Source organism: Pan troglodytes, chromosome 10, assembly GCF_028858775.2.
Source record: "Pan troglodytes isolate AG18354 chromosome 10, NHGRI_mPanTro3-v2.0_pri, whole genome shotgun sequence".
In the NCBI taxonomy this organism is placed as follows: domain Eukaryota; kingdom Metazoa; phylum Chordata; class Mammalia; order Primates; family Hominidae; genus Pan; species Pan troglodytes.
This window is the reverse complement of record NC_072408.2, coordinates 68,942,753-68,969,866: the sequence shown is the minus strand read 5'-3', so window position 1 is coordinate 68,969,866 and position 27,114 is coordinate 68,942,753. Positions and strand designations below refer to the sequence as shown.

Here is a 27,114-nt window from a genome sequence, read left to right as displayed (position 1 = left end):
GTGGGAGCATCCTAGATGTAACAGTGAGGAATCTAGCCTTAGGTTGTTAGGCAAAGGGATGTTGCTGAAGGTTGGGGATGTAGTGTTGATTTTTTAAACCGACAAAGAATTTCACTTCAGAAAGATTACTCTGGTATCGGGCTTATCTAAATAAGGAAAGACAGAAGGAGATAACATTAATTTCCTGCAGTGGTCCAAGAAGAAAGTAATGAAGGGTTAATGAGGCCACGATGCGGGGAAGGGGAGGGGAGGAACAAATGCAGAAGGAGAGTGGGGACAGAATTTCCAGAGCCTTAACTGTTCAGATGGAAGGGACCAACAAGGAAAACGAAGAAGGCATGCCTTCTCACAAAGAGAAAACTGAGATTGATATGGAAACCTCACTCTTCACCTATCTTGATTATACCCTTCGATATAATTATTTTTTAGACTTATCACACATGTCTTTATAGCATACGAAAAGGAACTAAAATTTCCTCTTAAATTATAATGCTTTGGCCAGTATGGACATGGTAGGAAATGAAGTCTTATTACTTAGAAATAAAAGATGTATTTAGACTAATATAGTTTCAGTAACTATATTAAGCCCCCAAATCTCTGCAATTCTATGCATGAACTGATTGGATTACACAGTGAGTATCACTGAAGTCAGAATTCAGAAAGCAGTCACAACATGGAATTTCAGTTGTGGCTCCAAGTTCTTTTTCTCTCAATGTATACATGTGATCAACAACATGCCCGCTATGCCCTGTGTAGGGCCAACTGGTATTTCCCTGCCTTGCATTTGCTAAATATTGAGGGGTAGAGGAGGAGGAACAAGAGGAGAGAGAAAGAAGGAAAAAGAGAAGAGACTGCCTTAATATGTGAAATACTGAAAGAAAAATACTTAGCAGCTAAGACAATGTATTCCTATGTAAAAATTAACACCATCATATTTCTTTGCTTTTCCTTTGATTTTATCTTTTATTGGTTAGTGTGTTTCCTAACTGATTTGGCCCAAATAAAAATACATTTACTGCTGTTTCATTATAACTTGAAAGTAATATATTAGCAGAAATTACATAAAGGTGTGAAGAAGAAAACCAGATCCACACATCATCCATCCACCACTCAGAGATAATCAATATTAAAATTTTATTTATCTCTCTGAACACTTTCTTCTGTGCATCCTTTTAAAATAAAAATTAGGTTCTCTTTCTTTATTTCTCCTTCTTTATTTTTGTGTGTCCTTCTTTATTCTTGATACGATACATACTGTGACCACTTCCTCTTCCTGTACCTCTTCACTTCCCCTCCCACACCATTCAGTTCTAAAATCTTTAGGAGGAGCGCAGAGCAGTAAGTGCCCGTGCTGGGTAAGATGTGCAAAAGAGCCATGGCGCTCCAGAATGTGGGGACCCAAAAGGGAGTGGAAGGTCTATGTAGGAGGACTGCCTGCAGAGAATCAGAACTCAAGTGGAGTTAGGAGGGTGTCCATGCGAGGAGCAGCCTGGGTTGGGGGTTACAGTCAAGGAGTGTATCCATGCAAAGGAGTGGCCCAGGATAGAGAGGTAGAGGCCAAGCCAGGTGAAGGGGATCCCCTGCAGAGCAGCCTGACCTAGCACCAGCCCAAGGGAGGTGCTATGGCTTTATTGTGTCCCTCGAAGTTCGTGTGTTAGAAACTTAATCCTCAATAAAACAGAGGTGAGAGGTGGGACTTTTAAGAGGGCAGAGCCCTCATAAATGAATTGATGCTGTTATGAGTGGGTTAATTATCCTGGGAGTGGGTTTCTAATCAAAATATGAGTTTAGTCCCCTTCCTTTCACTCTCTCTCTCTCTCTTTTCCTCTCTTGCCTTCCACCTTCTGCCTTCCCCCATGGGATGATGCAGCAAGAAGGCCCTCACCAGATGCACGCCTCTCCATCCTGGACTTCCCAGCCTCCAGAACTGTTAGAAATAAATCTCTATTCTTGATAAATTACTCAGTCACAGGTAATCTGTTATAGCAGTGCAAAACAGAGTAAGCACAAAACAGACTAAGACCAGAGATGAGGGCAATGCCCCTCCATAGGAGGGTAGCAGAGGCCAAGCTGCAAAAGGACAGCATCCTTGTGGGGTGTGGCCCACCAAGGGGGATCCCAGCTCATGTGGGCTCTGAGGTGAGGAGGGTATGTGCAAAGAATGGTTCCAGGTGTGGAAACATTAAAGTTATTAGTTTATTTGAGGAGAACTGGCATCTTTATCAGCTGAATTTTCCAATCAAGAAATTATGTTTCTCTATTTATTAAAATATTTTATATCCTTCAATATAGTAAAATTTTATTCTCTCATATTGTTTACCCTTAGATGTTTAATGTTTTTGTTGCTATTGATAATGACGTCTTTTTCATATTACATTCTCTTTTGTGGTATACAGAAAGTCTGTTAAGTATAATACTCATTTATAATTAATTACTTAAGTCAACTGTATTATTAGTCTATTAGTTCCACTAATTTTCAATTGAGCCTCTTGGGTTATAACTGCCTTTCAATGTATTCAAATCAAAATCGGGGCTATCACTAAATTTTGTTAATATAAAATAACCTAGGTCAAATTGCAAACAGGGAGAAATGACTAAAAACATTTTAAATGGTCATTAATTAGTTAAGTCATTTATTCATTTCTCACATATTTGTTGAGGCATGCTATAACCCTGGCCAAATTACATAACCTATAAAACTCTCTGTTTTCTTAACTATCAAATGTAAATAATTTAAAACCTATCTAAGGATTAAATGAGATAATGCATGTAAATGGTTGGCATTGCACATGGTAAGTACTCAACAAATGTTAACAGTGATGATGACTGATAATGAAATACGCTATAAACTGCCTTTCCCAATGTCTGCAGAGCCACCATTAGTTGAAAGGATGATCAAGCTCTTCCTTTTTTGTTCAGTACAGCCAAGTGTGCATTTCTTCTCTCCTCTCCCCTCCACCATTGGGGGAATGGCCCTAATTAACTTATTAACTTTCTCTCTCTCTCTCTCTCTCTCTCTCTCTCTCTCTCTCGACACCCCACCCCCATACACAAAGAAGAATCTATGAGAAACTCTTCTAGAATCTACTCACCTTCCTTTAGCTGTAATTCCCTTGCCTTCAATTTCATTTGTAATTTCTGAAGCCTTGAATATTGACACACTTCAAACAAAATTGGAAAACTACAAGACCCTCAAAAAGTCCTATGTCATATGAAGGTATTAGCAAGTCAGGCCACTTAATAGACAAGACAATTCCATAGTGAAATCTGAGGTAACAATTAACTAAAATCCTCTAAAATCTGACTGAGCCATATTAAAGTTCCATATGCAATAATATTAAATTTAAGATTTTTAATATAATGATTATATCCTCCTCCCAAAAAGTATGCAACATTCAGAATCATTTGCTGATGGCTGCTCTTCAGTTTAACAGAAAACATACTGGTTTTCTTAAGTTGTAAATTGGGAAGCTGCTTGTGTTGCCCATTAGCCAAAAACCTAATTTCTTCAAGAAATGTAAAAATAAGTAAAACTCAAACTATGACTTACCCACTTCAGCCAAAGTTCTGATACAGGATTCCACTGAGGCTTTCTGCGCTGGGTTTGGCCAGGTGCAATTGTAAATTCTGAAGGCAGATTGCAGTAGCTGAATAAAAACTGGCTGATGTGTCTAAAACCAGAAAGAAGGTAGGCAAAAAGAGATGCTAAACCATTAATAGCCCTGATGTAGCATCTATGCATTCTCAGAAAGGTTCATCAAAATAAAATAAAATACAATCTTTCACGTTTCAGTGCTAGTTAATAAATATCTCATTCATGAAACATTTATTAGATACTCTCTTCATGAGAGGCAACATGCTACACACTATAGGGAATTGATTATTTTCATTTTAATTATATTCTTAATCAGAAAAATATGCCATTTCCTGAAGCCAATAACATGAATATCTTTTATAATCCATGGTTTATTCCCATGAGCAAATAAGCAGGTGTTTCTGGGTTGGTTGGTTTGTTTTGGTTTCATATGATGGGCAAGTAGAGGAGACAACCATTTTGAACTACAGAAACAATTTCCTATGGTTCTATCTAATAGTTTAAAATTTTTCCCTAAAGAAAGTATAATTGAAATGATATTTTTAGAAGAGTTATACACAATCACTGTAGAATATTTGTGGACCACAGAAATGAAAATCATCAAGAATGCTACAACATAGAGATACAGTATCAATATTTGAAGATATTTACTCTCTGAGTTTTTTGATGCATGTATTCTTTACACAAACAAATTTGGATGATACTATAATGGAATTCAGTGGCCTAATATTACTTCATGTTTATTTTCTTGGTCATCAATTTTCCCTTTAAAACATGATTTTTAATTACTATATAATAAACCATCCTACAGATATAATTTATTTAGCTTTTCCTCCTTTTAAGGATGTTTAATTGATTAAATTTTTAGTATTATAAATACTTGAATTAAAAGTTTTAGTATATAAATCTTTGTTAATTCTTTTAGGATAAGTTACTAAAGTAAAACTTTAGGGGCAAAATGTCTATCATTTAAAGAATTAATTGTGCAGTTATTTCAACACCTGGCAATCAACATACAGATATGAAGTTCTTAGTCTGCTTAGAGAAAAAGGAAAAATAATTCAATGTAAAGATGAGGTCTCTTTATTTAAAGTAAAGTTTGGTAAACTCAGAAAGAGGCATAATAGTAAATAATATAAGAGAAGAATAAACATCTGAAGTGTAGGAAATGACTTCCTGACCAGAAAAACTTTCTCCTACTCAAATAAGAGAAACTCTTTGCAACAGAATGCTTTGCAATTGTTTAACTTACCTGGAGGCTGGTACTATTGTCTGAAAAGGGAGAATTAAAGAAGCCGCTCACAATATTCATTATTGACTCAGTAACACACTTTTCCAAAAAGATGTCTGCATGTTTCCTGTCTGTAGTTGTGTTGCAAACCTGGAGAGAAAATAAAACAACTCAATATGTTTTATCACATTTTTAAACCACAATTCAGTATTGGAACCACCTAAAAATTGTCCTGAAATAGTTGTCAGTAACATTTCTTCTGCTTTTTAAAGTTGCTGAGAAGAGAAGCATTTTAGCCTGAAATCATGAAAATTGTATCAATCTTCAGTAGCTTCTCCATCAAGTTAGCCTGTCATTTCAGCCTTGAAACCAGAATTCTTTCACAGACCCCCAGCCTCTTCTTTTTAATTTGCTTCTCCCTTCTCTTGCACACCAACCTCTCCCTCAGCCTCCAAGCTTGGCTTTGCTGGAGAACACTTTTCCACTCAATGTAAGAGACCAAAGACGAAACAGTCATTCTAAGTGTAAGAAAGGTGATTAATGATAGTTAGTAACTCCAAACATTTTCACTCCTAACCCTCACTCAAATTGGAGGACACAAACACAGAAAGCATCTGGAGAGGAAAACAGAAAGGTAGGAGAAGATAAATCAAACCCTTCCCAATAATTTTGATGTTATCATCCATGGATTATCTAAGAAGCATGGAAGTATAGGTTTGCGTGCATTCTTCTCAGAGTGGACTCAGCCAAAGAGACAACGCTGAAGCTGGAGAAAGACCAGAAAAGAGCATCCCTGGCTCCTGCTCTGATCTTTACATCTGATGAAATGAGGCAGTAATTGGTCATTTTGCATTTTGCTGTAAATTTCAATGTCAGCATGAACAAACTGCAAAAGCTAAGATACCTAATTAAAAACACATGAAAAAAAGTTGGCTGGTGAAAAGACAGAAAAACATAGAGATAAAAAGAAAAAGAAGTGGGAGTGGTGGGCAGAGAATGTTAGAAAAGACTGAAAAACTGCAGCAGAGAAAGAAAGTTTAAATTTTCACAAAATTGTGGTGGGTAATATGGTGGCCAGATGTTCCAGATGTTCTTAGACCATCCAAATTTTTATGTAATTTTAAAAAATTTTCAATAAGGTGCTTAACTAAAAGAATAAGTCAATGTCACTTAATCTGATATTGTTTTAAAAGCTTTCACACAAATTCATAAAAGAGAAAATTTTCCTTCTCAAACCATGTGTCCCGGGGCTTTTGTTTTGAGATCTGGGAGCACTAATGCCAGCATTTGCCAAATGGAGGCAGCAGAAAGAGAACAGGGTTTGTTTTGCATCTAAGTCACTTCCCATCTGAGCAGTTCACTTTTTCCTCATCTATTAATTGACCCCTACCTGACTTTGTTTTTAAAGATTTTTAGGGTATCTAATTTCATAGGATAACTGCAGGCACAGTGCAATTAACGGAAATAAATTATGTCAAATTATGTAACCTTCTAGTTATTGTTCCAGCATATAACATGGTGCCTGGCATACACAAGATGTTCAACAAACGTTTGTGAAATGAATGAATAATTTAGTAAATTTTTAAATGAAAGAGGGATTAAGGACTCTTATTTTGTTTTAGGTTAACTTTAGGTTGGGCTATATTCCTGGAACATCTAACCTAGGATTAAAATTTAATTTAATTTACATGGTCCCAGATCTAATATAAAATTGATCTTCCTATGATGGATAAGAATTAGGATTTACTTCTTTTAGTATCTTCCTAACACTGGCTTTACAGTGAACCTTTCTGATACATAGGTTAAAAATATAATAAAGTTGAAGAGGTAGCAGACCAATTCCATCACAACCAAAACAAATGACCTCCCTCATTCAGTGACATTTCATGCAATTGTGTGGGACTCTCTGGAGTCATTAGAGTATACCACACTGCATTTTCTGCAACTGGACACTTGCCAAAAAACCACCCAGAAATTTGCTTTTTAGTCAGTGGATTAATAAAAATAATCTATTTCTGGATCAAGACTTTCTTCAAAATCCTGGGTTATGAAAAGTCTGTGTTTTACAAAGCTATGTGGAACCTAGTCCTCAGTTCATTTAAACAAGAAATTCAAATAATTTTTCAAGATGTTTTTCCTGTCCCCTATGAATGATAACATTTCACCTTGCATCTTATATTACAATATCATGACAGCCAAGAAATGTAGGAAGCACTTATTAAAATCTTTTAAAATTTTTCAGGAAAATGATCCTCATACATATGAATATTTCTTTATTTTCTTTTATTTTAATTTATTTTCTCTTTACAATAGATTGGCCATGGCTCAAGTAAAATTACATCATATCAAATGATCTTTTTATGTGCAATACATATAGTTTAAAAGTTTTAATCCATTTGCACATATTCACATAACATTCTTTCCTATAAAACACTTTCATGTACTGCCATTATCTAAACACTTACTTTAAAAAGCTATATTTATTCCATAATTCTAATGCACCATCATGCTTTAATCCATTTTTGGAATGAGCTGAGGTACACATTACCAATATTACAAATCATTTTCTTATCTTCTTAGTTATTTCCTTCTTGCTCATCTTTTATGATGTGATTTTTTTTGCTATTATAAAGAATTGTGCAAAGTTACTGTTTTCACTTTCAGATTTTTTTGGCATATTTCACCAAAAGAGGAATCACCAGATGAGGGTATGTAGACAGTTTTATACTGCTTGCTGGGCTGATCCTCTAAAATAATAAATTTACAATACTATCAACAAACTATCCACAGATACACAGGATGGTCCCTTATTACCACCAAATAGCTTTTGCTTTGGGGCTCTGGTTGTATTCAGCTAATGTGAGGCTCTTGCAGGAGATTATAGAGTGGGAGAGAAAGAAGTCAGGCACCTACTCTACCTCTGCCTCCATCCCCATCTCCCTCTCCTTGTAGGGGCTTCTGTGTTCTCTGGAAACAGCTGCTACTGAAGCCCTTCCTCCATGTCTCCAGGCTTTCCCCAGGATCTAGTAATAATGCCTGCTCCATGTGCCTTCAGGGTCTAGAGGTGGTAAAATCCCTCAGTACTCTCCTATCCCTTCTTAAATCTGCCCTCGTTTCTTGAAATGTGCCATGTGTTTCCTACGAGAACTGACTGCTATACCAGTAAATTATAATTGTTTTTATCAATTTAATTATACCTAAAAGTTATTTTTCATTTCCCTTGCTGTTAACAAGGTTGGCCTCTTTTTCATGGAATCATTTCATTTCTATCTTCTGTCATACACAAACAATTCAAGCCCTGTAAACCATTTTCCAAAAACCTAATGACTGCACATTTAGTATGAGTTTAACATATTTTTATGAGCTCTTTTCAATTGTCATTTCATATGTATTTTTGCATTCTATTTAGAATATTTCATTATATTTCATTGTGTAAACTACTTTTCAACATTCAGGCACTGTTATTTATTTTGTTCATTACTATTTATTAGTATTTAATATAAAGAAGAAAAAAACTCCCTCTTAAAAAGAAAAGAATAGTCCATACATTTTTATTCTAGTTTTTAACTCTTTAAAATATCTGCAATTTGTTGCTGAAGGTGACCTAATTTATGAATTCTGATTAATTTTTCTCCATACGGATATTCAATTGTCCTCAAAACATTTATTAAATATTAATTCCTGTTTCATTCCTAGGTTACCTGAGGTTTGTCTTATAGTGTGTCACTACTGAGTACCTAAATCTCTCCCCAAATCTCTAATATACTCCATGGATTTTTAAAAAATATATTTTAACCTAACTCCACAGAATGAAATGATTCCCAATCTGTAATATGTTTCACAACTTGAAACAACCAAGTCGACCATCACTGTCTTTTCCAAGAAAAAAAAAAATCCATCATTTGAAATATTTGTCTTCTTCTACTTCCAGATGAATTTTACTATATATTTGTCAGACGTAATAAGGACACAAATTATTAAATTGAAGCTACATATTGGACTAGAAGTTAGAACAATGAATCAAACAAAACAACGTCCCTACTCTATTAGACCCTTTCTCTCAATCAAGAGAGACACACAATAGACAAACTAATAAATATATAACATGCTAAGTAGTAAAAATAAAGAAAAGAAAAAGACTAGAGAAAAATAAAGCAGGGCAAGTGGTACAGGGAATGTAGCAGGCAGGGTGGGGATGGTCAAGGATTCCTGTTTATTTAAACAGCTTGGTGGTATCTCTGTATAAGGCAACATTTCACAAAGAACTGAAGTTGGAAGCAGCCATCAACGTTTCTGTGGGAAGAGCAAGTAAAATGTTGTCTCTGCCATTAGGATATATGCTCCTGGATACCAGGAACAACTCTGTCTTGCTCACCACTGGACATGCAGCACCTCAGCATATAACAGATATTCTAAAATTATTTGTTGAACAAGCAGATGTTAAGTGAAATTTCTAGATACAATTGTGTCTGAATTTCTCCCCTTGCATATATGATGTCCTTCCTCTCTTCTGCTCTAAAAGTGACTGCTACCCTTCCAAGGATGATCGTCTATGGTAAATAAGTTACCATATGTTGAGCAGCACGGTCCTACAGAACTTCCTATAATGATGGAAATCATCTATATCTGTGATGTCCAATATGGTAGCCATTAGACACAGGTGCCTACTGAACATTTGAAATGTGACTAGTGCAACTGAGGAACTGAATTTCTACATTTTTTTAACTTATCTGAATTAAAATTTACATTTAAATAGCCACAGGTGGGAAGCAGCTACTCTACAGGGCAGGGCAGCTCTAGAGCCAGTCACATACTTTTGATCATAAGGAATACAAATCCTAAGATCACTTTAGTATTTTACATAAACAGTAAAAATGTTCTTCTAAATATCTGAGGTGATATCTCATATTTATTTTAATTTGCATTCCGTTATTTGTGAGGCCAAAACTTTTGCAAGCATTTGCTTTCTATATCTCCTTTTTATGTGAATCATCAGCTCATACACTCAACTGGCTTTCTTAGAATTCGAAATTCTTTTTTTAAACAGACAACATTTTCATAATAGCAATACATATTAATTGTAGGAACTCTGAAAAATACAGAAAATATAAAATGGAAAAATGAAAATTACTTATAATCCTATAATTCAGATAAGACTATGGTTAACATGTTGGAATTTTTTCTTCTAATATTTTTGTTCTGCCATATATATTTTACATAATTGAAACCATTCTAGATTATGTGTTTCACATCTTCCCTTTTATACTTCATGCTTAAGCATTTTACATTATTAAAAATTCTCAAAAAATAATCTCAGTGACTTTAACATCCATCATACAGATATATAATTATTTAACCATTTGTCAAATATTAAATATTTAAGCTATTTCCTACTACATATTATCGTATTATTATAAAAGTACGGAGTCTCGCTCTGTCACCCAGGCTGGAGTGCAGCGGTGCAATCAGCTCATTGCAACCTCCGCCTCCCAGGTTTAAGGGATCCTCCTACCTCAGCCTCCCAAGTAGCAGGGACTACAGGCGCATGCCACAACACCCAGCTAATTTTTGTATTTTTTGTAGAGACAGGGTTTCGCCATGTTTCCCAGGCTGGTCTCGAACTCCTGGGCTCAAGAAATCCGGCTGCCTCAGCCTCCCAAAGTACTGGGATTACAGGTCTGAGCCACTACGCCCGACCCTTTATAGCATTTCTAATTATTTCCCAAGGACAGATTTTTGGAGGGTAAATTACTTGACACATTAGAAAAGTATGAAGCGTTTTTCTAAACGCTTTTTAGAAAGGCTGCATGAAATTATACTCTCATCAGCAGGATATGCAAATACATACGCTGAACCATCACCAACATTTAATATTATCTTTCCAAGCTTGCAACTTAGATGGCTGAAAATTGGATCTTATTTTTTGTGTTATTTTAAAAATTATTAATATTTGAACATTTTTCAGAGGTTTATTAACTATTTGTATTTCCTGTTCTATAAATCATGAATGTTTGGTTTTTCCCATTTTCTTATTAAATTGTTAAGAGTTTTTCTTATAAATACATATAAGTTCTTCATGTGATGGTTATTACCCTTTTTAAAACTGTACCATAGCTATTTAAATTTTGATGTGTTTTATTTATTCATTTATTTTCAGAGACAGGGTCTTGCTCTGTTGCCCAGGCTGGAGTGCAGGGGCATGATCTCGGCTCACTACAGCCTCAAACTCCTGGGCTCAGGGGATCCTCTTCTCTCGGTGTCCCTAGTAGCTGGGACTACAGGCATATACCACCATGCCTAGCTTATTTTTTTGTAGAGACAGGCTCCCTCTATGTTGCCCAGGCTGGGTCTGGAGCTTCTGGCCTTAAGCAATCCCTGAACTGGGCCTCCCAAAACACTGGGTTTACGAGTGTGAGGATATTTTTCATTTTTATTTACGATGTTTTTATGTACTTAAGTATTAAATTTTCAAACACTGAAATGGCTATGATTTTCCTTAGCTAATTTCATCTATTGCTTTCATCTAAAGACAGATAAATATTATCTACATTTCCATCCATTTTTACTGGTTCAGGTTTTTTTCTATTTAGCCATGAAATCCATTTCAATTATTGCTATTATGTGAGTTCATCTCACCCTAAATAGTCAGTGTCATCAACAGTCATTTTTACTTCAAATCAACAATTTTTATTGAGTGTCTATTCCATGCCAAGAATATTCTACATACTTGAGATCCATCAGTAAACAAAATATATAAAAACCACTATTCTAATGGAGTTTCTATTACTAATAATCCAAGGGTGGGCAAAATACAGCACATGCATCAAATCTAGCCAGATCCATTCATGTTTGTATTGCCTAGGACTCCTTTCTCTATAGTAATTGTCATAATAGTGGCAATAGGAGTCTACAAAGTTGAAATATTTACTGTTTTGCTGTTTACAGAAAAAGTTCACCAATCCCTGGAAATATCCAATCCCTTTCCACTAATAGGTGATAATTTATTATATATTAATATATTATATATGCAAAAGTCTATTTCTGGCTATTCATTTCATTCCATTGGTTTGCCTACTTAATTCTATGCTCAGACCACATTTTCTTTGTTTTCAAATCCACTTTTTAAATATTTTTAGCTTCATACGACATTTATTTATTTATTTCACAAATATTTACTGAGTATCTATTATGTGTGAGACATTGTTCTGGGTCAGGTATGCAGCAGTGAACAGAGATAAAATTCCTGTCTTTCATTTGTTCCTACTGAAATACAAATAAATATATATATATATATATATATATATATATATATATATATATATGTAAATGTCAGGTAGTAATAAATTCTATGGAGAAAAATGAAGCAAGTGTTAAGAAGGATAAAGAAAAGAGCCTGTTATTTTATATAGGGTGGTTGGCAAAGCCCTCTCTGAAGGAGTGACTTTGAAGGAAGAACCTAAAGGAAAAGGAAGAAGTTATGCAGATATAGGGAAGTCTAGCATCCCTGGAAAATGTACAGTTGCTGAGATAGGAATGCATTTGGCATACCTGAGGAGTAGCAAGGAGGCCACAGTATGGAACAGATAGCTAGCTAGGGGGAGAATAAGAGGAAAAGGGGAAGAAGGGTGGTCATAGGGTGGAGGCTAAGTCACACAGGGGTTTTATTCTGAGCAAGACAGGAAGTCACTGGAGGAATCTGAGCAGAGGAGTGACGATCATCTTCTCCTTCTTCTTCTCCTTCTCTTTCCCCTTCATCCCTTTCTCCTCCATCTCCTCCACCTCCTCTTCCACCCCCTTCAATCATGATGGCTGCTAGATAAAGAATAGATGGAGAGAGGGACAAGAGCAGAAGCTTGGAAACAGGTTATGAAGCTATTGCAATCATCCAAATGAGAGAGAATGGTACTTGGGGTAGGGTAGTTATGATGGGAGTGTTCAGGAGTAGTCAAATTTGGAATATTTTATGGTTAGAACTTGCAGAATTTGTGGAAGGACTGGATTTTGGGTAGAAGAAAATAAGATTTACAGATGGCACCAAAATGGTTTGCCTGAATGCCTAGAGTGAGTAATAGAATTGCCATTTATAGAGATGCTACAGTCTTGAAAAGGGGTTATTTTAGAGTGAGACATGGGAATGAATAAAGAGTTTGAGGTTAGACAGCCAAGTGGAGGTGTCATGTAGACAGTTGAATATGTGAAACTAGACATCAGGAGAACCATAGAAAGTTATGAGAGTAAATGAGATTAGCAAACAGTGACTATAGACAGAGAAGGGATCCATTCCAAAGTCTGAGCCTGGCACACTCCAATATTTAGAAGTTGGGAAGGTGCAGAGAAAACAGACAAGAGACTGAGGAGTGGGCAGTGTGGTGGGTGGCAAATAGAGTGGAATTGACATCCTGGGGTCCAAGGGAAGAAGCCTTGTATAAGTTATAGAATACTTTATACTTCTTCACTTCCCTGAAATATTAGTTAAAAGACCATATAAAATGAGCCCTTTTGAATGAGATTTTTTAATAGCTCATTCAACTTAAGAAATTCAAGAAAATTATTTTTTTAAATTGACTTAATGTCACCAAATTAAAGAACTAGGAAAGTGTGTTTCAATGTGCATATAAATTATATCTTTACTCCAACCTCTTACATATTTATTTGGTAAGTCAAGGGAGCAAAAATTTTAAGTAAAAACTTGACTCAATATAAGAGTTGTTAACAAAGTTGTAGAATAATAAAACCAATTATATCAAAAAAATGGCTCAAGTTATCTACCTGAAAGTGAAATACACAAGTTTGTCTTGTTAACCAGTGACTGATGGGATACTGACATGACAGAGAGTTAGGTGAGCCTCCTAAATTATTTCTTGGTCTAATTTCATTCTGCTAGTACATCACTTAGAGTACTGTTGGTCCTTATAGGATCCTGACATTGATAGCAAAATTGGAAACATCTTCAAAGAAAAAATATAGTCTGAGGCTAACATTGATCATAGTCTACCCTCTTTATGTGCCTTCTAATAATGACTCAAATCCCCTGACTATCAACAACAATCAGTTATAAAGCCAAAGAAAAGCTTTTCTGTCCTACAAACACCAGTTTTAGCTGCACTGGAACATAGATCAAAGTGGGCTGTCATTAAATGTTCTGAAAGACAGTGTAACAACTTTCCATGGGTCTAATAGCATCGCTGCCTGCCTAGATCTGGTGTGCTTACAGGACATGGATACTGTCTCTGTCAGGATATTAGAATGGAATAAGAATGTGAAACAATCTAGCACCAGTTTATTAAAAATAATCTTTTGGGAAAGATTTTCTTGTATGGGTCTTAACAAGATAAGAGACAAGGAAATGCCAATAGGAAAATGAAAAATACTAAAAAAGGTGACTTTAGACAGCTTTACTCAAGGACAGACAAAAAGACCCTGGTAGTGCTGACTCCAGAAACACAAGAGAAGAATGATGGAAGGTGGTATGAGTGCTAATTTCATTACTATTAGTAATTTCATTTGCATTTAAAAAAATATTGTTGTCAGGTCAGGCGCAGTGGCTCACACCTGGAATCCCAGCACTTTGGGAGGCCGAGGCGGGCAGATCACGAGGTCAGGGGTTCGAGACCAGGGTGGCCAACATGGTGAAACCCTGTCTCTACTAAAAATAGAAAAATTAGTCGGGCGTGGTGGCGGGGGCCTATACTCCCAGCTACTCGGGAGGCTGAGGCAGAAGAATCACTTGAAACTGGAAGATAGAGGTTGCAGTGAGCCAAGATCGCCCCACTGCACTCCAGCCTGGGTGAAAGAGCGAAACTCTGTTTCAAAAAAAAAAAAAAAAATATATATATATATATATATATATATATATATATATATACACACACACACACATATACATTTCTCCAAATGTCTACTAAAATAAACTGTGCTGGGTCATCTGCTGCCTGAAGTACTGGGTTCCATCCTGAATGTCATACCTTTCAACAAAACACAGAAACTAGAGGGATCTCAAAAGTATGTTGAAACTAGAATCCCAGAAACTATATCAGAAGAGGAATAACTGAAAGACATGGAAAAAATGATGGGAGATATGAAGGCTATCGTAAAATATCTGACCAGCTGTTGGGGAAAAGCACTGAATGATGCTACAGCAGCCCTCCCACTCTATATCTAGCTAGGAGAGTCACCCAGAAAATTCTCTCTGTAGAAGCCACAGGCAAAATTATGAGACCAACTAAGATGATCTTCATTTTCTTCAAGTTATATAATTTTGTCGTTTCAAAATAGGTCACTAGCAAGAATAGTGAGGAGGTGTTTATAGTAAACACATCTTTAACTGAATTATTTTGTGTTGCTGGAGAAAAAATAACTAGGCAAAAAATGTAATAAGGAAAAATTTGATAGCAAGGTTCTGGCATAAAAAGACACATAGACCAATGGAACAGAAAAGAGGACTCAGAAACAAATCCACACACCTACAATGAACTCATTTTCCACAAAGGTGCCAAAAACATACACTGAGGAAAAGACAGTCTCTTCAATAAATAGTGCGAGGAAAACTGAATATCCATAAGCAGAAGAAATGAAGCTATATCCCTATCTCTCAAGATATACAAAAATCAAATCAAAATGGATTAAAGACTTAAATCTGAGATCTCAAACCTTGAAACCACTACAAGAAAACATCAGGGAAACTGTCCAGGACATTGGTCTGGGCAAAAATTTCTAGAGTAACACCCAACAAGCACAGGCAACCAAAGCAAAAACAGAAAAATGGGATGACGTTAAGTTAAAAGGCTTCAGGTCGGGCACAGTGGCTCACGCCTGTAATCTTAGCACTTTGTGAGGCTGAGGTGGGCAGATCACTTGAGGTCAGGAGTTCAAGACCAGCCTGGCCAACATGGTGAAACCCCGTCTCTACTAAAAATACAAAAATTAGATGGGAGTGGTGGCAGGTGCCTGTAGTCCCAGCTACTCGGGAGGCTGAAGCAGGAGAATCACTGGAACCCAGGAGGCAGGTGTTGCAGTGACCTGAGATAGCACCACTGCACTCCAGCCTGGGTGACAGAGTGAGACTCCATCTCAAAAAAAAAAAAAAAAGCCTTTTGTGCAGCAAAGGAAACAATCAACAAAGTAAAGAGATAATCCACACAATGAGAGAAAATATTTGCAAACTGTCCATCTGGCAAGGGATTAATAACCAGAATCTATAAGGACCTCAAACAACTCTATAGGAAAAAATAGAATAATCCGATTCAAAAATGGGCAAAAGATCTGAACAGACATTCCTCAAAAGAAGACATACAAATGGACACAGGAAGGGGAATATCATACTCTGGGGACTGTGGTGGGGAGGGGGGAGGGGGGAGGGATAGCATTGGGAGATATACCTAATGCTAGATGACGAGTTAGTGGGTGCAGCGCACCAGCATGGCACATGTATACATATGTAACTAACCTGCACAATGTGCACATGTACCCTAAAACTTAAAGTATAATAAAAAATAAAAAATAAAAAATAAAAAAAAAGAAAAGAAAAAAAAAATAAAAAATAAAAAATAAATGCTAAGTCAACGTTTGCTAAGTCTCCCCACCATCAAAAAATGTAAAATAAAATTATGCTGTTTTGTAAAATCTAAAAAAAAAAAAAAAAAACAAAAAACAAAAATGGGCAAAAGATCTGAACAGACATTCCTCAAAAGAAGACATACAAATGGCAAACAGGTATATGAAAAGGTGCTCAACATCACTGATCACAAGAGAAATGCAAATTGAAACTACAATGAGATATCATCTCACCCCAGTTAAAGTGGCTTTTATCCAAAAGACAGGCAATAACAAGTGCTGAAGAGCATGTAGAGAAATGAAAACCCTTGTACACATTAGTGGGAATGTAAATTTGTACAATCACAAGGGAAAACATTTTGGAGGTTCCTCAAAAAACTAAAAATAGCCGGGCACAGAGGCTCACGCCTGTAATCCCAGTACTTTGGGAGGCCGAGATGGGTGGATCACTTGAGGTCAGGAGTTCAAGACCAGCCTGGCCAACATGGTGAAACCCCATCTCCACTAAAAAAAAAAAAAAAAAACGAAAATTAGCCAGGCATGGTGGTGCATGCCTGTAGTCCCAGCTACTCGAGAAGCTGAGGCAGGAGATGGTTGAACCCCGGAGGCAGAGGTTGCAGTAAGCTGAGATCACACCACTGTACTCCAGCCTGGGTGACAGAACCAGACTCTATCTCAAAAAAAAAAAAAAAAAGCAACAACTAAAAATAGAGCTACCATATGATCCAACAATCTCACTTCTGGATATATTCCCACAAGAAAGGAAATTGTACATTGAAGAGATATCTGCACTCCCATGTTTGTTGCAGCACAGTTCACAATAGCCAAAATTTGGAAGCACCTTAAGTGCCCATCAACAGATGAATGGATAAAGAAAATGTGGTACATATACACAATCAGAGTACTATTCAGCCAGTAAAAAAGAATGCAATCCAGTCATCTGCAACAACATAGACGGAACTGGAGGTCATTATGTTAAGTGAAATAAGCTGGGCACACAAAGATAAATTTTGCCTGTTCTCACTTATTTGTGGGCACTAAAAAAATTGCAACAACTAAATTCATGGAGATAGAGAATAAAAGGATGGTTACTAGAGGCTAGGAAGGGGAGTGGGGCAGAGGGGAAGTGGGGATGGTTAATGGGTACAAATATACAGTTGAAAACAATGAATAAAATCTAATATTTGATAGCACAACAGAGTGACTACAGTCAACAATAATTTCTTGTACATTTTAAAATAACTAAAGAAATACAATTGGATTGTTTGTAACAGAAAGAAAGGATAAATGCTTCAGGTGATGGATATCCCATTTACGTTGATGTGTTCATTACACATTATATGGCTGTATCAAAATATCTCCTGTACCTCATAAATATATACAGCTACTATTTATCCACAAAAATTAAAAAGAAAAATAAAAAAGTAGTAAGATCATTGTTAATCAGATATTTGAGTAAGTGCTGAAGACTATGAACTGGATATAAATTTGACTACTAGTCTCTTCCAACCCTAAGATGCTATGATTCTTTAGGTTCAACTTACCAAATTCCTTTCCTCCAGATTACCTTCATCATTTCTCATGGATATAAATCAGTTCTTCCAGAATTTCATAACTTTGTTGGAACATCTGGATTTGGTTTATCTCATACGTGGCTATTCATGTCAACTACTATTGTGGATGTCCAGCTTTATGGACACAATTTCTAGTTTTTGCCTATGCTGAATGGTCCTCTGGATACAATGATATGGATGATGTTACCAACTCTCTTACTGATGCTAATATGTGCTAAGAATTTTATACACATTATCTCATTGGATTCTCCCACTAACCCTATGGGGAATGTGAATTTATTGTATTCATTTTACAAATCAGGAAACTCAGGGCCCAGAGGGGTTAAGTACTTTGCCCAAAATAAACTGAGCTACTGAGAGGCACAGTCTGGACTTGAACTCTGGTCTGGCTAAATCTTTTGAAATCCCTACTCTTAGCTACCATGCTCTATCTACTACAGTGATTCTCAAAGTGTGGTCCCTGGACCAGCACCTGCAGCACCACCTAGGAATTTGTTAAAAATGCAAAGTCTTTCATTTATGGAAATTAGAAATTCTGGGGACAAGGCCCAGCAATCTGTATTTCACCAAGCCCTCCAGTTAGGCCTGATGCTCACTAAAGCTTAAAAACTGCTCAGCTGAACTGAAAATTTACCTAGAAGGCCACATTCTACTCATTTAACCACACTTAGTTTTATAACTTGAATTTGAAAGTTTCTGGTGACTCTGATCTTTCTTCATGGGGAGAGAAAGAAATCCCAGATATGAAAAAGTCAGGTTTCTATTTCCTTCCCTGAAAAAGGAAAGGTGATTCCTGTCAACCCTGGTGAAGGGATTAGAGAGCTACTGTTTTAAAATATAAACAAGAGGGAAATATTTTTAAAAACCTTTTTGCAGTATAGCTGTTATTGTGGTTAGACATAAATAATAAATAGATCAAGAAGATATTGAAATTCCCCTAGAGCTTTAATATAATAAATAACATTAATTATCCAATTAAGCAATAGTTAAAATCATTGCTATATGTTTTTTTGGGTTTTTTTGTTTTTTTCAAAAAAAGAATGTAAATCTGTACACCTTTGCCTTGCAAATACATCAGTGAAAACAGCATTTCTCAGGTGGCATAATCAATGGAAGTTATCATTGGCTTTCTTTGGTTTAAAAAATAAAAATCCTTTCAGCTTTATAGCTCATGCTGCCTACAATGTGACCTTGATCTGTTTCAAGCTTATCTTTAGTCAGTAGCACTGTGCAACTCCGCAAATCAGTCTATAATCTCTTTAATATCCTCCTGCACGTGCAGTTTTAAGCTTAGTCATTGGCATGGAAGTCACTCCTTACTTCAAGGTCTCTGGAGATACTACAGCTGGTCAGAAACAAAGTTTTCACAAGGTCAATGGGGACACATATGAGTACTATGTTAAATGCTGCATAAAACAGGACGATTTCTCTACAGGTGCATATTTACCTGAGATAGGCAATAAGTGGCTTTTAGCTGTATGGAAATGAAGTAAAACAAGAACTACCTCACTCACCACACTACACCACACCAAAGGTAAACTAAGCACATTTCACTTGGAAACCCTGGCTAAATAAAAAGAGTCCATGGTCTGGAATAACACATGATTCATTATATTATCCAAGGGTGCTCTTACATGTCTGAGTCTACAGGCAGTGAAAGGAGGGATGACAAGGATGTACCTTGTCATCCCTCCTTTCAGAAAAAGGTATAGAGAGGCAGTGAGCTAACAGATAACAGCATCTGTTCTTGTAATTGAGATAATGAAAATATGGACTTCACTAATCTTTCTCCTCCAAATACATCTATATAAGGCCTATACAAAGCTACTAGCGCTCAGGAATGTTGGAAGGCCAAAGGGGCTGAGTCCAGCCACCATCATTCATAATAGGTCTAAGGAGTTATCTATATACCGTCTTCTTTAGTGAAACTTTATTTGAACATCAAGTCCCATAACTTTAAAGGGAAAATTAGATTTTTTTTTAGACCCTGGCTGTTATGATAATTCAGTAGGCAAAAAAAAAAAAAAAAGGCTAAGATGTGCTAAAGAAAATTGTGTTGTCCATCAAAGATATTCCTTCTTTCTTATATTTCTTCATTCATTCATTTACTCAATATTAACAGAGCAAAAACACATGCCAGGCAGTATCTAGAAAATGCCAACCAGCTCCACATGTCCTCCCCAACAGCCCCCAACAAAACAAACAGTAATAAGCGAATATAATTTGGTGGACACGAGTGAAAATGCCAGATGATTAAATTACTGGAGTACACTTCCAAAGAAGATTTTGAGTAGGCAACAGCAAGCAAGGCTAAGTCCTCAGTCGGCTGGTCAAGTACCTATCTGCCTGAAAGCAGTAGTCAAGACCTCTTTAGGTCTCTTGATCTGTGCTTTGTAATTGCACTTAGAATAAGAGATTAAATGCAAATTGACCTCTGCCAAATATCTTCTCTAACCAATATAAGAAGGCCACTAAGATTCCATTTAATAACAGACAAATACAGTCACTCAGAAAGGTAAAAATGAACACTTTACCTATTGTTATCTGCAAGGTACTAAGTATTTTGTGTATATATTAACTCATTAAATCTCACTCACAATCTTCTGAAATTTATTCACAACTTTATGAATGAATGCAACAAATCAAAAGGTAGTGAATTTAACTGCAAGTTTTCATCCAGATGCTTAACACTATTTAGTCAAAATATCTATTGACACCCTTCAGTAGTCAAAATCTAACTTACCCTTGCCATATCCACCAAGAAGTTCTCAAATAATTTCCAAATGTGGTTACTTGTATAGATTTCTTTCATTTCCACTTCAGTGTCAACATAACAGTGATTAACAAAGTTCACATAAGCAATTTTAACCTGTGCAAGTTTCAAATACAAAAGAAAGTTAGTTTTCTTTATTGATGACTTTCAAATATCAATTATGAAAGGTTAACATAAAATCTGTTAGTTTTTATGGTAGATCATAGCATAGTTTTGTCTATCCAGAAAGTATTCCCATTTCTCTTCTTTTGCTAACAGTCCACTGACCTAGGGGTGAAAACATGGGGCCTAGTACTCCATCCCCCTGGGCCCAACCATTGCTGTGAGAAAGAACTTTATGCAAAACAAGCCTATCATATTTGAGATACAAGGAGTCAAAAGCAACCTCTCCTTCCTCTCCTTTTCCCTTTCTTTCTTCTTCCCCTCTCCTTCCCTCCCCTCCAATCCCCTCCCAACAGTAGAAAAGAAAGACATTATTGCAATGTACATTCCTGGATGCCTCATTAATAGAAAACTATTGGCAGACAACCAGCTGCTACTGAGACTTTTTCTATCATCAGAGCCAAACTAGGACAGAGGGTAAATGATGTGGGAATAAAGCAAACTGCGCATGCATATTTTCAAGAATGCATCTATTCCATAAAGCCAGGTAAACCTGCAGAGTCTTTTATGTGGTCCTGCAGCACTATCCTAGCCTCTCCAATCAATGGTTATGAATAATTTTTGAAGCACCTGTTTTATGCTCAAGTACATACTAAAGGTTCAAGTAAACCTTTCAGTTTGATCATATGGCCATGTTTAGAATTGAAGAGAGCTGTCTAGTAGCTTCCACTAAACTAGCAGTGGCTATAGTTCTTAAAAGTTTCTCATAGGCTGGCTGTGGTGGCTCACGCATGTAAATCCAACACTTTGGGAGGCCGAGGCAGGTGAATCACCTGAGGTCAGGAGTTCGAGACCAGCCTGGCCAACATGGTGAAACCCCATTTCTACTAAAAATACAAAAATTAACTGAGCATGGTGGCACATGCCTGTAATCCCAGCCACTCGGGAGGCTGAGGCAGGAGAATCGCTTGAACCCAAGAGGTGGAGGTTGCAGTGAGTCAAAATCTTGCCATCGTACTCCAGTCTGGGCAACAGAGCAAAACTCTGTCTCAAAAAAAAAAAAAAAAAGTTTATCATCTTGCAGAACTTCTTATAGAACTTCTTATTAAAAAGTAGACCTTCTATGCTCTTTTACATTTTCCAAATTATATAGTTAAATACAATTCCCTGACTAAATATATGATCTCATTATAAATATTAGTATGGGGGACTTCTGGCACCTAGATAAACTTCAAAAATTAATAATGATTCTATTAAAGCTGCTAAGCTTTTGCCAGGCTTACCTCAGGGATGCAGTCGTCATGGGTCACCACCCTCACTATGTCGTCCAGCGGGAGAAGGGAATTACACTTGATTTCAGTGTAGACATTTTTCCCCTCTGTGCATGCTGCCAGCAACTCCACCAGGGTGATGTGGTAGGCTAAGGGGCCACTCTCATCCCCTCGGTCTCTCTCTGAACACATCATATGGAGAAGGATTGGAAATGATGCTCTATCATTGTAAAATATCAGCACGTCTTCACCCCCATTTATCAACTGAAATGATAATAAGAGAGTCTATGTAGCAGTCCAAACATTCATCCTTGCAGTTATTTCCAAAGGCTTGATATATCTGGAAACACGTATATCTCTTCGTAAAAACATATATAATATGGCAAAGACAGAGCTATGCTTGGGGAGGGTGGTGACAAGATTATGGTCCCATGCCAAGGAACCAGCTATGAACGCTATCAAAACCAGTTGAGGTGATGTGGAAGCAGCAGATAGGGAAAGAATGAAACAACATGGATGAAAGTAAATTGTTCATCACACTGAAATTAAACCTGTAAAAAAAAAAGTTATTTTCCTCTACTTTTTTTTGGGAGACTTCATGGCCAAAGCACAAGAATTCTCATAATTTTACTAAAGCAGAGTAAAATATCCTCATCCATTGCAATAGTGACTACATAAGGAAGCAAGTACATCGAGCTAATTACAGCTCTACAAAAGTCTACAAAATTCCATGTGTCATAAGAAGGCATCAGCAGAGAATGAAGGTAAAAGCAGAGATAAGAGAAATAAGTAGGAAACTAAAGCCAAAAAACTGAGAGAAACAAAGATATGAATAGGTAGGGTCTTTTAAGACATAAATTTTCCTTCACATTTTGTTTATATAATTTTAGTAGAAAATTCCATCAGGTGGCAGTTTTATTGCTCAAGCTCCATAGTATCTTATTGTCTATTATCAGTACCAATTTTCTAACCCCAGTGTGAGATACATTGGTGGGTAACTAAGGACATACAATTTTTTTCTCTAGGTATTATATTTAAAGTGACAATATATTTAAATCTATAAGCCAATTCATTGGCTTACTTTGAAAGTGTTGTTGAAAGAGAATGTATGTGTATCAAAAATATGTATTATATATTAACATAATATTACAAATACTTCTTTGTGCACAGAAACAGTTCACCCAACAGTATCATAGGGATGGTTTCCATGTTGCTGCTTCCCCATTCTAATTCTTTCCTTGCTGATCATAACACAAAATCCTTTAGTTCTCACATTTCCAGACAATGAAGAGCTAATGTGAAGGCAAATGCAGATAAGAAAAAGGTGCATTTTACAAGCTTAAAATATTCCTTAAAATGTTTAATAACAATAATTTACATTTAAAAAAATTCAAGGCTTTAAGCTAAATTAATTTTAAGATTTCTAAGTGGCAGGAGGGACTCCTTGAATCATTATGGAAATCTCCTCCATTCCCAAATTTAAGGTATGTCATAATGAAAATGCCCAGAAACCAATAAAAATCTACCATGTAACTGTTTGGTAGCCATGGGTGGAAGCTCCCTTAACCCATATGGGCCACTAGAGAACCATTTGGTCACAGAGCAGTGATTTAATCAACGGGCTCTTTAAGCTGCTACTTCTCCAATGTATCATACTTGCTTCCTAGTAACTTACTCATTACATAAATATCACTCAATGTCAAACATAAACATGAAAAAGGCAAATAAAGAAATGAAGTACCTTCATCTATTCATTTGCTGAAATTTATAACTTACTCTAAGTAGTAAGTTTCCACATGTTGTAAAAAAAATCACTGTTAAGTAGTTTGTATTACTTAGTTTGATTCTCTTCAAAGCTTTCAGCAAATAGCAGCAGAGAACACCCATTCTATATTTCAGAAACAGAGCAATAAAGGCACTGGAAAAGCACAGTTTAATCTGTCTTTCTTATATCATTGGAAACTTAAAAATATAAAATTTTGTCACTTTCATTCCAAACAATCGATAACATTTCATAGGATTTTACCCATTTTTTAAAATATACAAATTCATTATAGGTCAAAAAGAAAAACAAACTTAGAAAAATCATAAAACCAACTTAAGATATGTTGCTTCACTAGATTAAAGCAAAATATATTTGCACTTGAGTAGTCATGATTAAATTAAATAACTTTCCAACCTATGTTGTTGGGGGCTTTTTCACTGTAATAGAAAATGCATATTTGAACATACTGTTTATGTGAAGCTGATAAAAGGCAAACTGAGAACATACCTCTGTCATTACCATATCCTGGCATTTCTTCACATATTTACCATCTGCTTTTACAATTGTTTGCAAAAACCTCAGGTACTCCACGTGGCGGCCATGTGTCTCAATGCAGTGCACAAAGTGCTGTACAACTCTCTCGCTAATTTCGTTGCACAGATGGTAATTGTTCATGAAGATGTGCCGCATGGTTTCTGCTTCAAGGAGCTAAACACAGAGGAACGTGCCCTTGTAATTCTGACAAGATCAATTTTCTATTCTACAGTACTTAGACTAATTGCCCTGCTTGTGATCAGTTTTATATTTTATACGAAGCCACAGTGAATTTTCTGTGCATGTCTTTCAAAAAATGCAATGAGATCATTAACCATTAAAAGAAAACTGAGCTCACAGAGGAATTTAGTTGGAGAAAGGAGCTTATTATCATAAAGTGCAACATATTGGCAACAGTATTCTTGAGATTAATTATGAATTCAAAATTAGGTCTTCCATAAAATCTGCTCAAACACATTTTACAGACAAGGGCAAACTCCACCTCTGAGTTTTCCATATTTACCTTACTCATGGTATTGTGAGTTAGTTCTTTGTTCTACCATTTCTTTTCCCTAACATTTAACTATATACATATAAAAGACATTGTCATTTGCATGTAAAACTTGTGCAATTTTTCAAGTTTCTTTAAAAGTTTCCTTAATGAAAAAAAAAAGATATTCACTTCTGGAGAGAGAATTTCCACAAGGAAAAAAAAAATGAAGCAAGGAAGTGTAACAAAATTCTCTTCATGAATGTTACTGAGACAAATTTGATACACACTTTACTAGAAATATTAGAAGCCACTAAAATACTTACACCTGGAGTTAAAAACAAACTCAGATGTTTATGAAGAAGAACTTGATTCTGTGGATTTCCTCGACAGAAATTCTGCAGAAATGTATGGGCTAGATTCATTACTTCATTCATCTTTTCATCATTCTGTAAGTTAAAGAATAGCACATGATAGAAACAAACATAGGAGACTGCAAATGTTATGCAAAAATCTCTCCTTCACCCATATACCATTTTTCTCTCTGCCAATCTTTGATCTCCTTTCTCTGTGTCCTTTATGTTTCACACCTCTCCCAGTTTCCCCTCCTGTCCCTCTTCTCTGTTTTCTAGATCTTTCTCACCTTCTCTTTGTTATTCCTCCTGATTCTATTCTGCTCTACTTTTCCAATGCCCCCTTCATTTCACAGCCCTTCTCTTTCTCCCCAATCTTTCCAATTGTCCACCACGTTTCCTCATCTCTGTACATAGCCACCTTTTCCTCCTCTGCTTCATCCCCACACCTCCTCTGTCCTCCTTTCCTCTCTGTCCCTATCTTTCTCTGTTTCTCCTCCCTTCTCTGCTGTACTCCCCAGTCCCCATAATTCTTCCCTTCCTTTAAATGTCTCATTTTGCAGTATGCCTATATCTCCATCATTCTGCTTCTATTCTTCTTTGCCTCTCTTTCCCTACTCTATTTCACTCTCTTTCTCATACATCTTCCTTTCCTACTCTTTCTCCCACGTCTATTCCATCTCCTCTCTTCTTCTCCTCTTGTCCTATTATTTCTTCTGCTCCCATCCCCTTTTCTCCTGCTCTGCTCTCACTCTATTTCCTCTCTATTCAAACTTCCTCTCTTCCTCCACTCTGTCAATCTTCTCTGTATATATATTTATTACTCACTCATCTCAGTTCTTCCTCTCTCCAATCTCTCTGTCCCTTCCTTTTGCTATTTACCTTGTCTCTTATTTCCACCTATTTCTTTTTCTTTTCCTCTTTGCTTTCTCTTCTATTTTCTCCTTTTTGTCCCCCTCTTTCTTAACACTCTTAATAGTGAATATCCTTATTCATTGCCATTTTCCAAAGTCCTATACTAAGCTAATATCATTTGATTCTAAGAATCTTAACAAGAAACTTAAGTCTCAAAATTCACAGAGAAGCAAATTTGTCTTCTTAAAACTGGTCTTGTGACAATATCAGTGAAACTACCTAAAATTTCCCCATGTAGTTGATTGTACCATTTGTCATGTGGGCATTGTTAGGAATTCAGATGGACTCATGTTTTCAGTGGTATTTTATATTAATATTAAATAAATTTCTACATGCACCCACACATATGCATATTCCCTAGCTTTGCCTATTTAGAGGGCCTATGGGGGCAACACCCCAAAGCAATAAGCACACTCAGTTCTCAGAACTTTGCTCCTAAATACCATTTCCTACCAAATGGAAATGGAGCCTCTTGAAGAAATGGCTGATTCTAGAGTCGAAGCAAGAAGAATACAAGATGAACCTGGAACATTTTATTGTGCCAGAAAGCAAGGAAGTAATCAAAGAATGGTGGGGGGGGGGATGTTAGAAGACAGATAGTCTAGCTCAAGGGAACTCCACTGGTCAAATCTGAGACAATCTGGAAATCAAAATAAATAATGATAGAACCCTTTATAACCTATTGAATAAAATGAACATATACAAACCCATACTGATAAAAATAAACACAATAAATGAATAAGTTGAAAGTTTGATGAAGAATGGGATATTTACTTAGTTTCACAGAACTGCTCCACAAAATACCTATTAATTACAAGGGAATTACAAAGGGAAAAATCAGAGAAACCTGGCAGACACAACCTCAATCAATTGATCAAAGTGAACATCATCAGTCATGGGACAAATCAAAATCGTGCACCAACAAATAGGAAGCAATGAGACGAACACAGCATCACTC

At 36.3% G+C, this 27,114-nt stretch overlaps 1 protein-coding gene across 14 annotated transcripts in view; it reads right to left on the bottom strand.

Moving 5' to 3' along the window:
* Positions 1 to 27,114, bottom strand: part of ITPR2 (inositol 1,4,5-trisphosphate receptor type 2) — a 499,386-nt gene that overhangs the window by 238,295 nt on the left and 233,977 nt on the right. For all 14 annotated transcript variants that reach the window (XR_010148345.1, XM_063786880.1, XM_016923764.4 and 11 more), the window contains 6 exons: positions 25,215 to 25,337; positions 24,372 to 24,572; positions 22,112 to 22,363; positions 20,697 to 20,822; positions 4,848 to 4,976; positions 3,551 to 3,671 (listed from right to left, as the gene is read on the bottom strand). Coding sequence is in view for 13 of the 14 variants with exons in the window: in XM_063786880.1 (XP_063642950.1) it covers positions 3,551 to 3,671; positions 4,848 to 4,976; positions 20,697 to 20,822; positions 22,112 to 22,363; positions 24,372 to 24,572; positions 25,215 to 25,337 (952 nt within the window). In the remaining variant the exon portion in view is untranslated. The remainder of the gene's footprint in view (positions 1 to 3,550; positions 3,672 to 4,847; positions 4,977 to 20,696; positions 20,823 to 22,111; positions 22,364 to 24,371; positions 24,573 to 25,214; positions 25,338 to 27,114) is intronic.